The sequence below is a fragment of the Sphaerodactylus townsendi genome, linkage group LG12, assembly GCF_021028975.2.
Source record: "Sphaerodactylus townsendi isolate TG3544 linkage group LG12, MPM_Stown_v2.3, whole genome shotgun sequence".
Classification (NCBI taxonomy): Eukaryota; Metazoa; Chordata; class Lepidosauria; order Squamata; family Sphaerodactylidae; genus Sphaerodactylus; species Sphaerodactylus townsendi.
This window is the reverse complement of record NC_059436.1, coordinates 21,518,129-21,531,321: the sequence shown is the minus strand read 5'-3', so window position 1 is coordinate 21,531,321 and position 13,193 is coordinate 21,518,129. Positions and strand designations below refer to the sequence as shown.

Below are 13,193 nucleotides of genomic sequence, written 5' to 3'. Positions count from 1 at the left end.
GGGAAACAAAAGCACGCAGGCGCAGGCTGCCACGCACGCTGGTGCACCTCCTGCTAGACTGCTTCAAGTTCTGCGCGCTACTGCTGAGAGGAGGGGCGTAACTAAGGCAAAATTCACGTGGCAAAATCACCAATTAGTAACCCCCTATAATTAGTAACCTACTCTCGGGAACCTGTGAGAACCTGCTTGCATCCCCGTTTTCACAATCAAAGTTTTCCCCACATGGTTTTTTTTGCTGGGTGGGGGTGGGGATGAACAGATAATTCAAAGAGATGTTGCAGAGTCATTCCCAACCTGGCTGTCAGCCCGTCCTTTTCTAGGTGTGGGAGAACTTTGTGCGCTACTACCCTTGGTGAGGTCGGTGAAGTGGAGGTGAAGGAGTGTGTATGTATGTGTGGGGAAGCCACAACCACCATGCAAAAGACCGCAGGAAGAAAGCATTTGAGAAGGAGGAGCTCATAGAAGAACTGCTGAGAGGGAGAGGGAGAGGAAAGGCGAGGAAGAAGTTTAGATTTACACCCCGCCTTTCTCTCCTATAAGGAGACTCAAGGCGGCTTACAAACTCCTGATACCGCGTGGTCTTGTCCCTGTTTGTTATTCACCTTGTAACTTTGTTAAATAATAAATATTTTGCATTTTTTTATAATCTTTGAGTAGCCTGGTACAGTGTATTCCAGTTAGTTGCTCAAGCAAAGAAGGGGACATGAAATCTTAGGAATCCAAGCCTGTACCATATCATTGATATCGAAACTGAGCAGGAGGGTCTCATAAGGAACCCTGTTTGATCCTTGCAGTGGCGTAGTGGTTAAGAGCTCAAATCTGGAGGAACAGGGATTGATTCCCCACTCTGCCACCTGAGCTGTGGAGGCTTATCTGGGGAATTCAGATTAACCTGTGCACTCCAACACACGCCAGCTGGGTGACCTTGGGCTAGTCACAATTCTTCTGAGCTCTCTCAGGCTCACCTACCTCACAGGGTGTTTGTTGTGGGGGGTGGGGGAAGAGAAAGGAGATTATAAGTTTATGAGTCTCCTATAGGAGAGAAAGGGGGGATATAAATCCAACTCTTCTTCTTCAACTCTTCTTTTTCAGAGGAACTAGGTCTGTGAACCGATCCTGTGCTCCTGGTCTAATCCTGGCTACTGGGTTTGAACGGAGTTTCTGCAAATGTCTTCTATCAATATTGGCATTGTTTAACTACTGCACAGCCCTGGAACGATCTATCGAATTGAAGATAAATAAAAAAAACACTGCGCAGAGCTGACTTATTTTTGGCCTATTTTTGTATTAGGGTCATCAAGGTCATGCAGTGGTCAGTTGCACCATGTCCCTATCTAAATCCGGCTCGTTCAGGATTCAAACACATGGAGGAATCTTCCCAGTCAACCAGTTTTTTAAGCTAATGCCCCTGAGCACGGGCCAAGTGCTTTCCCGTCAGACCACCGGGCAAGCTCATCCATGCCTGCCCCCTTCCATTTCACTTCCAAGACTGCCCGCCTGCTGCCACGCTCGTCCTTCCAGCCTTCGAGACTAGAAACATGACCGTTACTAACACAAAAACCCATCAATTATTTCAAATGCCGAAAGCTACACTTTTGCGTTTGCGTGGCATTTGCACATGGGAATAGTCCTGGCGAAGCCCTTCAAGTTGCAACTGAAACAAATAAGAGCTAGCTGCTATTAGTAGTCAGGGAAAGGCATTCTGCCCATGCTCAGGGGTACTGTTTAGTCAGATAATTTCAGGGTAAACTTTCATACACGGGAAACAGGTTCTAAGGATATATCCTGGCTCCAATTAGAACCTCCAATTACAGCAGGGCAACACTACCTTGATGGCTACCTAGGCGGAGACCTGATTTGGACGGTTCAGGCTATAGAAGAAGAAGAGTGGGAGTTTGGATTTATATCCCCCCTTTCTCTCCTGCAGGAGACTCAAAGGGGCTTACAATCTCCTTGCCCTTCCCCCCTCACAACAAACACCCTGTGAGGTAGGTAGGGCTGAGAGAGCTCCAAGAAGCTGTGACTAGCCCAAGGTCACCCAGCTGGCGTGTGTGGGAGTGTACAGGCTAATCTGAATTCCCCAGATAAGCCTCCACAGCTCAGGCGGCAGAGCGGAGAATCAAACCCAGTTCCTCCAGATTAGATACATGAGCTCTTAGCTTCTGCTATGCATGGGCTCACTAACCTCCTATGCCCACAAGCGTGGGCCAATCAGTAGTGGCAAGCCTTTGGCACTCTAGATACAGGATTATTGGACTACAATTTCCCATCAAAGCCCCCTGCCAGCATGGCCAATTGGCCATGCTGGTAGGGGCTGATGGCGAGTTGTAATCCTGCTGCTCATATCAGTGCCAAAGGTTCGCAGGTCACCACCAGCTACAACTAGACCAATCTCGAAAAGCTAGTAAGCTTGGGGTTAGGGCTCTGAATTGAAGTACTTGGGTGGGAGACCACCAAAAGAAAAAACCAGGAGTTTGCGGACATGGCGGGGCAGAGCAGGCATGGCAAGTACCTGTTTATCTCACCGCAGAGAAAACCCCAAGGAAGGGGTAAAGCTATAAAATCATGGGGCAGCACTTTACTCTACTCCAAAACCAAGATGGAAAGGAGCCCGCCCCCTGCACGGCCCCAGAGGAGGGCAGAAACCCATTTCCAAGCCCAGAGGTGCAGTGTCGTTGCTCCTAGCAAGCAGTGTTAGCGGGAGGAGCTGTCTCGGGCCGTCTCTGGCAATCCCACAAGCTGCCCAACTCCAGTTATGTCACCCCGCTGTGTTCGCAAATACACGGAGGTGGTAAGCACTAAATGTACCAGCTGCCCGGCCTAGCTTGTTCTGCCGCTTTGCTTCTTCACGCCCCTGCCTGCCTCTTCTGTTTCCGTCTGAGGGCTCTGCCAGGCTGCCGGCTCTGGGCTAGTCAGACGCAGCTTAATCCAGAAACCCCATGGGGGTGGGGGAGCATGGCCAGGGATCAGCCCCTTCCCACACAGCCCCAAAATGCTCTCCGGCTCTCAAGTCCCCACCGGCACCTTGTCCCGGTCCCAAAGGTAGCCCGCCCAGAGTCCTCTGTAACTGGAGAAGCGAAAGCCCGCCATGAGACACTCCTGCAAAAGCCACACTGCAAAAGAAAACAAGTTCTTTCAAACAAAAGATGGCAAGTAGGAGGTTTTAAGGCACCGATGTATCTAATCTGGAGGAACGGGTTTGATTCCCCGGAAGACTCTGGGTCGCCCTGAGCTGTGGAGGCTTATCTGGGGAATTCACAGTGGAATTAGCCTGTGCTGCATCACACACTGCCAGCCAGCTGGGTGACCTTGAGGCTAGTCACAGCTTCTCGGAGACTCTCAGCCCCACCTGTTCACCTCACAGGGTGTTTGTTGTGAGGGGGGAAGGGCAAGGAAGATTGTAAGCCCCTTTGAGTCTCCTGCAGGAGAGAAAGGGGGGATATACATCCAAACTCTTCTTCTTCTTCTTCCCCGCCCCCGGGCATTATTTTTTGCCTCTGTGTTAACCCAGATGCAAAAAACTGCAGAAGGCACTGTAAGCGGGAAGGAGGTTGTGACTCGGGCTAAATTTGCACTGGGATTCCCAAACTCCTCCTTTGGAGGTTTTTAAACAGAGGCTGGATGGCCATCTGTCGGGAGAGCTTTGATTGTGTGTTCTTGCATGGCAGGGGTTGGACTGGATGGCCCTTGGGGGTCTCTTCCAACTCTATGATTCTAACTCAAGCTGGGAATTTTTTTCCCCCAGTTTAACACAGTAACTTTATTTAGTAGCTACAACAAAAATGTTTCAGGGCTGCCTATACAACGGAAAATTCTCTTGGCATTATGTTTACGTTCAAATAAGACGATGTTGGATTGCAATTTAGTCAGGACTCATTTGGTCTACATACAAAGCAAGAAAAATGTACTCTGCGTATGCCCGGAGACACGTGGCTCTTTACCATCATTTCTCCAGGCCTTTCCTGTCCACAACAGACTGAATCTGGCTTGTCTAGAATAAAGCCATGCCAATACTCTTCAAACAGGGGCGTCAAGCTGAATTAGCATAGGCGCCTTCATGTGGCGCAGGGTATGAAGAAAAGCGTGAAACAATATCTCCTTTTGGGGGGTGCGCGTCTGGGGGATGTGTGACTTTTTTAAAAAAAATCTGAATTGGAAACTCTAGACCGGCAGCTGCATCAGTCTGTCACAGCTAAAAGAACAAAGAGTCTTGTGGCACATCAAAAACCAAACAATTTATGCAGCGTTGGGTTTCAGGAGCCGGAGAAGGCATCATGCGCCCTGGCTCACACCCCAAAATATTTGTTTGTCTTTAAGATCTTTGCTGTTGTATCCAGGGCTGGCTTGGCCCCACTCCACTGTATTTACCTGTTTCATTTGGGCCCTGATTAATAAATGCTTTTTTCTATCCTGTTTATGCCATTTCCACCCTGGCTATCCCTACGTGCAACAAGCAGTATGGTGCAACGGTTACAGCATTGCACTAGAATCTGGGAGACCTGGGTTCAAATCCCGATTTTGCCATGAGGTCAGTCACCCTCTGCTCAATCAACCTCACAGGGTTGTTGTGAGAATGAAGCAGAGATGCCCGGAAGGAGCTGCACCATCTTGAACACAATGCAGGAAAAGTGGGATGAAAATGTAACAAATAAAAAATCTTCCTGGTGCAGAGGTGGGGGAGACACAACCTTGAGAGGTTCATGCCAAGAACACTAGCTTGGAAATCGAGTCCTTTTTTAATATATATATATTTAAATATATATATTTTAAAATTATAACTACAAAACTACAAGAATGGTGAACCAGCCACCCTACAAAAAGTTGAACAGTAAAGAGTAACTGGTTGGAACGCTTGTGGGTTTTTTTCGGGGCTTTATTGTGACGTGGTCTGGTAAGATCTTGTTCCTAACGTTTAGTTGGCGGAAGCGTTAGGGAACGCAAGATCTACAGATGACCTGGCGACCACAGCATTAGTCCGAAACCCACAGCAACTAGCGAACTGCCGCAAGGAAAGCCTTTAGTAGGCCCGACAATACAGTAAAGAGTAAAACAATAAAGAATAAAGTGTCAACCTCAATTTCCCCCAAACAATGCCCCTTGTTTGGGATCGAGTCCTGACTCAGACATCTGAAGCGCAGGGTCTGACCCACAGAAAAGCCGCCCGTTCTGCTCCTATCCAACTAGACGTGGGCGCCCATGGTTCCCAGCAGGGAAAGGGTGAAACTGCGGCAGCCTCCAGAGCCTCTAATTGAGTCTCTCCCTCCCTGGCTCCGGTCCCCAGAGATTATATAACAGGTATAATTGCTTAATACCGGCTTGGGAACACACATGCGTATGTCAACAGGCCCCAGGAGCAGATTAGGGAAGGCTGAGGGCTGGCAAGCAGAGCCTCACGGCTGGAGCAAGAAGTCTCAGCACACACAGAGGGTTGTGCGTCTCCGTGGGTGAGCCCACCACAGCCTCGGGAATGTACTCTGGAGGGACATGGAAGACACTCCTTGGCTGCACACGCAAGTCCTTTTTGTGGGCCCAATGCAGAGGAATTTTGGAGCACCAAAGTCCGGCTTCAACTAATAAGGTTCCTACGTTTTAGTGGGAGGGCGTGTTGTTTCTCTCCTGGCCCAACCCATTTGAATCCTGCCCAAAGAGCTCAGAGCAGCCTGCCTGGTTCCCTCCCACCTTTCTGCCCTCACACAGGCTCACCAGACGTCCCGCTTTTGGCGGGACGATTTTCACCTTCTAAAACAATTTGTCAGCGTCCGCCAGGTTATTTCAGACAATTGCTCGATTTTTTGGGGAGGCTGCCGCGACTGCCTTCACTGCAGGCACAAGGCGAGTCGCGGCAGCCTCCCAAAATGGATCGACAATTGGCTTCTTTCAAGGGACGGGACAAGGTATCGCCCGAGAGGAAGCGGCCCGGGAGCTGAAAGGTGCTCTGTCCATTGGGGAAGGGGGCTTTGCCATTCGGCATTACGCAGCGATGGCTGCGGGAGCGGCGCTTCTGGGACTTGCCGGTTTCCTCGCCTCTGTGACAGGGCGGAAACGGCAAGCCCCAGAAAGCGAAATCGCATCCGCCGGTCCAGCGTCGCGCCAGCAGCTTACCCCTTCCGGTCTTCCTAAAGGGTGACCATCCTGAAGTCACCGCCTTACCCCTCCACAGCAACCTGCCCTGTGAGGGAGGCTAGACTGGCCCAAGGTCACTCAAGCACTTTCATGATGAAACAAAGCCTTTAAATAAGTCTTTTTAGACTAAGCCCTGGACTAGATAGGCTCTGTCATATCATCATCACATAATTGTCAAGAGTCCACAATAGCCAGCCAAAGCAGGGTGACGCAGCGATTTTTTAAATCCACAGCTTGGAGCCGCTTTGATGGGAGGGTGTGATTTTCCTGCAAAACTGAGGGATTTCCCCTCCCTGGGATTGCAGAAAGATCTGAAAACCAAAACAAATAACAAAAAAGTGGTTTTTTTAAAAAAACAAACCAAACCAGAGAACAGTTGGCTGCACGAGTGCAGAGAGCTTTTCTCTCAACACAGGAAGGTGCACGATATGGGGGCAGGCAGGTTAAGAGACGTGCAAGCATTGGCTTTCCCCCAGCTGCTGACACAAAACTCCTGGGCAGCCAGGTGAGGGAGCAGCCAGTGCTGTAGAGGTGGGATGGGCCACCAGGTAGGGGGGCAGGGGAGCTGCAGCCACCATCAAGTTAGTAAATAAGCGAGAGAAGGGGTGCACAGAAACCTTGGACTTCCTTGGTGGTCTCCCTTCCAAATGCTAACCAGGGCCGACCCTGCTTAGCTTGCGAGATCTGATGAGCCATCCGAGTCACAACACTCAAAGCATTACACACTCTCTTCTCCACTGACAGGTGTCCTGATTACAGGAACGCAAAGAGCCCGAGGCAGAGGCTGGGCATGGGAACAGGTGACCTCACCTGACATTGGCACAGTAAAACCAGGCCACCGTGCCATGTTCTCTGAGCCAGGGAAGGGTGTGCTCTGTGTATTTACCCTAAACTTCCGCAGCAAGGTACACAGAGACTGTTTTTCTTTCTACTATTTGTTCAACTGCATCTGTTATTGTAGTGGCCCGAAAGAGGAACACACACACACACACAGACACACACACTCTTCCAAACTCTTCCACCTTCCACAAAAATGGCTCCTTTCCTGCCTGGGAGAGTTACTGACTTGACCCAAACTCTCAGGGGAAGAGATGCCTACAACTGCAAAGTGAGCCGAAGTCTGCAATCCATTGGTATTTCCCTAAATGATAAGGAATGTTTGTGTGTTTCTGCTAATTCTGCGTTACTCACCCTGCAAAACAAAGCAAGCCCGCGCTTGTTCTGGAATGGCAACACAGATGCATTAAGTGACAATTTCTGTTCTTTATTTAAAGCAACAGCAGGAGAATTAAGTTGGGTGCTTTGTTCAAACTGGGCAATACCTCGCAGGAATCAAACTTGACTGTAGGCCAGTGGTGGCGAACCTTTGGCACTCCAGATGTTATGGACTACAATTCCCATCAGCCCCTGCCAGCATGGCCAATTGGCCATGCTGGCAGGGGACTGATGTAATCCATAACGAATCCCTGGAAGTAAAATTCACACCACTGGCTATAGGCTCAAACTCCACACCTAGCCCCCTGTTGGACCACGTAAAAACATATGAAACAGCCCTATACTATATACATACATAAAACCTTTATTAGGCATAAAACGAATATAACAACCAGCATTATCCAGACAGATGTTCCATATATAAAACCACCACAGGTATTATTCCAAGGTTCCTAAAAGGAACCTAGCTACAGAATTTAAAATCACAGAAGAAAGAGTTGTTTTAGTAAGAATGCCACCTTCCCAGCAACAGGTATTCCTTAAACTTAGCAGGAAGGAAGGTCAAAGCCTGGTCTAGCTTCCTGCGTATTTAGGGCAGTTGAGGCATTATATGTTCCATAAGTTGCACCACTATAGTACAGTGGGGGAACATTTCGCTCTTGCAAGTCAATTTTAAGAAACCTCCGCGGAGATTACAAATTAAGGGAAGGAATTACAAGCGAGCCTTATTGTATATCCATCTCAGCTTGGGCTCTTGGAAGGTATACTCAAAGATAGTCTGCCATCACATTGGTTTTGAATTTGATGTTGAAAGAAGGGAACAGTTAGCCGCTTTGGTCTTGTAGAACTTGTGGCTCCTGGTCAAGAGGAGTCCCCGCCTTTTTTAGTTGAAAAAAAAGAGTTAGGAAGGAGTAGCATTTGCAAAGACTCCCAGGAGAATCCCAGGGAAAGTATTTTAATTTCAGACTGCCGCCACCACTTAGTTCCATGGAGCTGGGGAGGATATGATTGATAAGGCTACCAGTGTCGAATTAAAGCACAGGCAGAACCCAGAACCGTTAAAAGGGTGGTCAATAGCTTTAAATGACTAAAGCAGATGCTGTCCCGGCTTACCAAACAGGGGGGTGCAGCATAAAGGGATGCAATGTGGCACTCGAATATTTTGTATAAGAGGCTGACTGCGGATCCCGCGCTCAACTTTTGGCTCCAAGCATTAATCCACAGGGGAGTTCCATAAGAGCAATTGAGGAATCTTTCATGTTAAAGACTCCCTAGCACTACACGGCGGGGATAAACCTATTGCCTTTCGTAAAGAAAAAGTTCTCCACACCCACCACAGTAGCCCTACAAGCTGTCATGGCTAAGCCCTATACTATATGAGAGCTAGTGGGATATAGGGTTAAAATGTCAGACTAGTATCCGGAAGACCCAGGTTCAAATTCCCACTCTGCCATGGGAGTTCATCAGTGACCTTGGGCCAGGCACTCACACTCTCAGCCTGTCCTACTTCACCGGGTTGTTGTGAGGATACAAATGGAGGAGAAGAGAACACAGTAAGCTGCCCTGGGTGTAGTGGTGGGATTCAGCAGGTTCGCACCACTTCAGCAGAATCGGTTGTTACAACAGTGTTTGTAAACAACCAGTTGTTAAATTATTTGAATCCCACCACCGGAACCGGTTCTTAATTTATTTGAATCTCACCACTGCCTGGGTGCCAGCCGAGGGGAATAAATGATACAGAAAGATAGGACAGAGAGAGCCTGAGAAAAACAGACAGGCCGACAGAAGCAACAGCAGCCTCTTACCGAAGGCTCCCTGGCGAGGATGTCTGTCCGGCTCTCCGTCCGATCCCACTGCTGAAGGGAGCAATTGCTGATGGGCCGCAGGGTGGGGGTGATGACCTCGGGGCTATTGCCATGAAGACTGACCGGTGAGCGCCCTCCCTTGCGGTTGCAGGACTCCAGATAATCCTTGACGTAATCCGAGCGCCTGTTGGCCTGCTGGTAGAAACCCTGCAGGGTACACAACTCCTGCCGGTTCCGAGCCACGAGGGACCCACGGGTGGTGGAGGAGTCAACCCGGTACGAGTCGGACAGGTGGATGCCGGACAAGTCCCGTGCCAGGTCCGAATGGCTGCTGGACTTTTTGCGGCCCAGCGTGGTGCCGTAGCTGGTGGAGGCTGTGCTACCAAAGGAATAGCCGGCCCCGCCGCTCAGCCCTCCGCTGCCGGGGGGTCGCACCGGCACCCGACCATAGCTGGGGCTCAGCCTCGTGCTGGAGCTGGGGCACTGGAGCAAGCGCCCGCCCCCATCATAGTTCAAGGAAGAAGAGGAGATGTTCCCCCCTGAAGTCCTCAAGTGACTGGAGGTCAAGTAGCTGGACGTCGTGCCGGGCTTGTAGCTGACTTTCTCCTTGTCTGGGTACGAGGAGGACAGGTTGGAGGAGTACGAGGAGTAGGCGCCATAGCCGGTGGGGGCCTTGCTGTAGCTGCTATCCGAGTAGCGGGACGAGTCGACGTAGCGCTTCAAGGTGGAGGACAGCTGGGACATCCTGTGGGATGGGGCATCGGAGGTGGCCCTGGTGGCATCGACTAGAAAGATGGGCAGAAAGAAAGGCAGGGCGTAAAGGAACCACCAAAGCAGGAACCACGAACAAGGGAAACAGGAGCATTCTTTCCTTTCCCTTTCCATAGAGAATTTACACTTGAAAGACTTGTGACAGATTTCACACCAATCCCTAGTGCTGATTGGAAGGGCACGGCAAATGTTTGATGGGGCACAGCCCCCCTTCCCCCCAACGTGGCTATGGGTCTGGCCCACTCACACTTTGCTGCCCCCCCTGCAATACCCATGAGTTCTAAGTAATTAAAAGAAGAGATACAAAACGTTCCTCTGGCCCCTTCCGCACACGCAAAATAATGCATTTTCAAACCACTTTCACAACTGTTTGCAAGTGGATTTTGCCATTCCGCACAGCTTCAAAGAGCACTGAAAGCAATTTGAAAGTGCATTTTTCTGCATGTGCGGAATGAGTTTCAAACACAAAACAGAAACATTTTAACGGGGAAGTGGTTTAAAGGCCAAATACGTTTACGGAAACCCGTTCTGGATCGAAGGACTAAATGTAGCAACAAAAAAGAACAACTCGGGGCTGATTCTCATGTTAGGATACTCTTGTGGCCATCACGTGGACTTTCTATCAGAGCCAGAGTTCCCCACTGGGAAGTTGATTTCTGCAGTGGGTTGATTTGGATAGGGATTGTAGTGCACAGACAGAACGGGCTTAAGCCTTTCTCCCCCATCCCATTTATCTATTCCACTCCCCCCCCCCCGCCGCTCCCCAAAAAAGCAGCCACCGGTATTTGTTTCCTCGGGGAACTTAAGTGTACTGATAGTGACTTGGAAGTTTCCCATCAGGACAAATTGTTTCACAGGCCGGCTGTGTTGGCTTGAGTAGAATAGCAAGATCTGAGACCTACAAGATTTATGGGGTATGAAAGCTCCCTTCATCAGATGTCAAAACCAGCAGGGCAAACAGCAGCTCTATGGCTTTTCCTGGTCAGGCAAGCATGGGGCATGATGGCGGTGGAGAAGTGTCTTTTCTCTATGAGTCATGATTCCATATACAGCTTCGGTTCTGGGTACCTGACACAGCACACCTGCCCATATTTTCCTGCCCAGGCACTGAGATCAGGTGGGGACAGCCCAAAGGGCCTTCTCTGAGTGGCCCCTACACTGTCGAATGCCCCTCCTCCAGAGGTTCACCAAGCACCTACTCTCTTGAAGTTTCACCCCTGGCAAAGACCGTCCTCTTTGCCCAGGTGTTTGGCTGACTCTCCCCACTGGGAGGAGGATCCCTGAGGTGTCCATACACTTTTTTTTGTGAGTGGGTGGGTGGGGTGGGTGGTTGGGATTTTAGATTGTTTTAGGGTTTTCACGATGGGCTTTTATTGTGATTTCACCATTGTTGATAAGATTGTGTAGGGTTTTTACCGTAAGCCGCCCTGAGACCACGGAAAAGGGTGGACAATAAATGTAAACAAATAAATTCCAAACCAAACACCTGAGAACTGAGACCCCCACAGTGCCAACATCAGTCAGAGTAAACAACATGGGGTTGGGGGAACGGGGGGGGGGGCTTCCCACATATTTTCATAGGTAGATGGGCTGCTAATTTGATCCAGTCCTTGGGTGCTTAAATGGGCAAGAGAGGTCCAACAAGAGATAGGACAGCTGTGCCCACATGAAATTCCCTCTCCTGTGCCAGGACAAGATCCCCCCCTTGGCCTCTGGTGGGAATGAGAACTGGCACCTCCCAGATTCCCGGGCAACCCTTTACATTCAGGAGACACACTAGAGTCTGCAATGCACTTGGCAAAACTGAGTGTTACACATGCACAAGGCTTGTTGTTATGAAATCTACTCTGTAGAAACAAACACCAGGCAGTCATCTCTACTTCGGAGAGGAGCCATAAACAGAAACTCAACACTCCTGCTTTTGTTTACAGGCAATACCCGGTGGTGCCAAGGGAACCAGCGCCCCCTGCTGGGCAAACCGTGTTTTTGTACCAGGGTAGCGATTTTGCACAGAAGGTAAGGGACTTTTCAATACAGGCAAGACTTGTCCCTGAACCTGAGAAGGCTGGTTTACCTTTAAGTATTGGAGAAATGGGAAAATCCCCCCCAGGTCAATTGTCTCACTGCAGTGAGAAAACTAACTCTGGCAAAGTTCTCTCTGTTGTGCAGCATTAGATCGTGGTTTCAAACTGGTTTGTTCAGCATTCCCTCTATCGACAAAGAAGCCAACGAAGGCACTTAACATACACACTGTCACCAAAGAACCCTGCATGTTGGAGTTCCACGAGAGAAAGAACGCCAACAGACAGTTCTCACCCCTTCAACAAAACTATAGCCTGCTGGGGTTCTGGCAGAAAAAAACAACCGTTTGGAAAACCATAAAGAAACAGAGGCTCATTCCGCACATGCAGAATAATGCACTTTCAAACTGCTTTCAGTGCTCTTTGAAGCTGTGCGGAATAGCAAAATCCACTTGCAAACAGTTGTGAAAGTGGTTTGAAAACACATTATTTTGCGTGTGCGGAAGGGGCCAGAGAAACGAAAAGGGGCTGGGAGCATGGATAAAGGTTAGAAAATTTGTCTTCTCTAAACTAAAAGCCCCAATGAAAGGGCAGGAGATTTAACAGAAGTTTATTTTAAAAATAACTCTCGCAGAGTGGAGAAAAAAGTTGTTAAGAAACTTTTTCACCCTCTCTGAGAAGAACAGAGTTAATTCCCCCTTTCCAGCTTTTCTTTTTTTTGGGGTGGTGGTGCTGTTTCAAATCAAATTACATATCGGGAATCACAAATAATCAACCTCAGTCTGGCCCTGACATGCACGCTCACGCTCAGAATCTGACACTATAGCTGAAAACGCTTGAATCTCGTGATGCAAAATTCCTCTTTGGGTCAAGGAATGTTTAAAAGGGCGGCCGGGGGGGGGGGGGAATTGTTCTGCTGGGCTCAGCTGAGTTCAACTATGAAATCTGCTTCTAGCGAAACTATCGTGAAACGTGTGACTCTGAGCATGTACAGATGCTTTCATCATTCAGTCTAAAGTTTGCCTTGTTCGACAGGACCAGAGATTCATCTGGACACTCCCCTCGTCCTGTGTCCTCTGGGAAGCCCCACCCACAGGGCACCAAAGCAATAGCCCGCCCCTGCTGCTTTGCTTCCAGCGACTGGTATTCCGAGACACGCTTCCCCTGTACATGGAGGTTCTGTTGAGCTATCATGGCTAAATGGAGCAGCAGTGGCGTGGGAGGTTAAGAGCTCGTGTATCTAATCGGAGGAACCGGG

General features: G+C 49.4%; 1 protein-coding gene across 1 annotated transcript in view; it reads right to left on the bottom strand.

Annotated features, from left to right (window-relative positions):
* Positions 1–13,193, bottom strand: part of USP2 (ubiquitin specific peptidase 2) — an 80,764-nt gene that overhangs the window by 34,919 nt on the left and 32,652 nt on the right. Inside the window, exon 3 of the mRNA XM_048513263.1 lies at positions 9,144–9,928. Coding sequence (XP_048369220.1) covers positions 9,144–9,887 — 744 coding nt within the window. The 5' untranslated portion in view covers positions 9,888–9,928. The remainder of the gene's footprint in view (positions 1–9,143; positions 9,929–13,193) is intronic.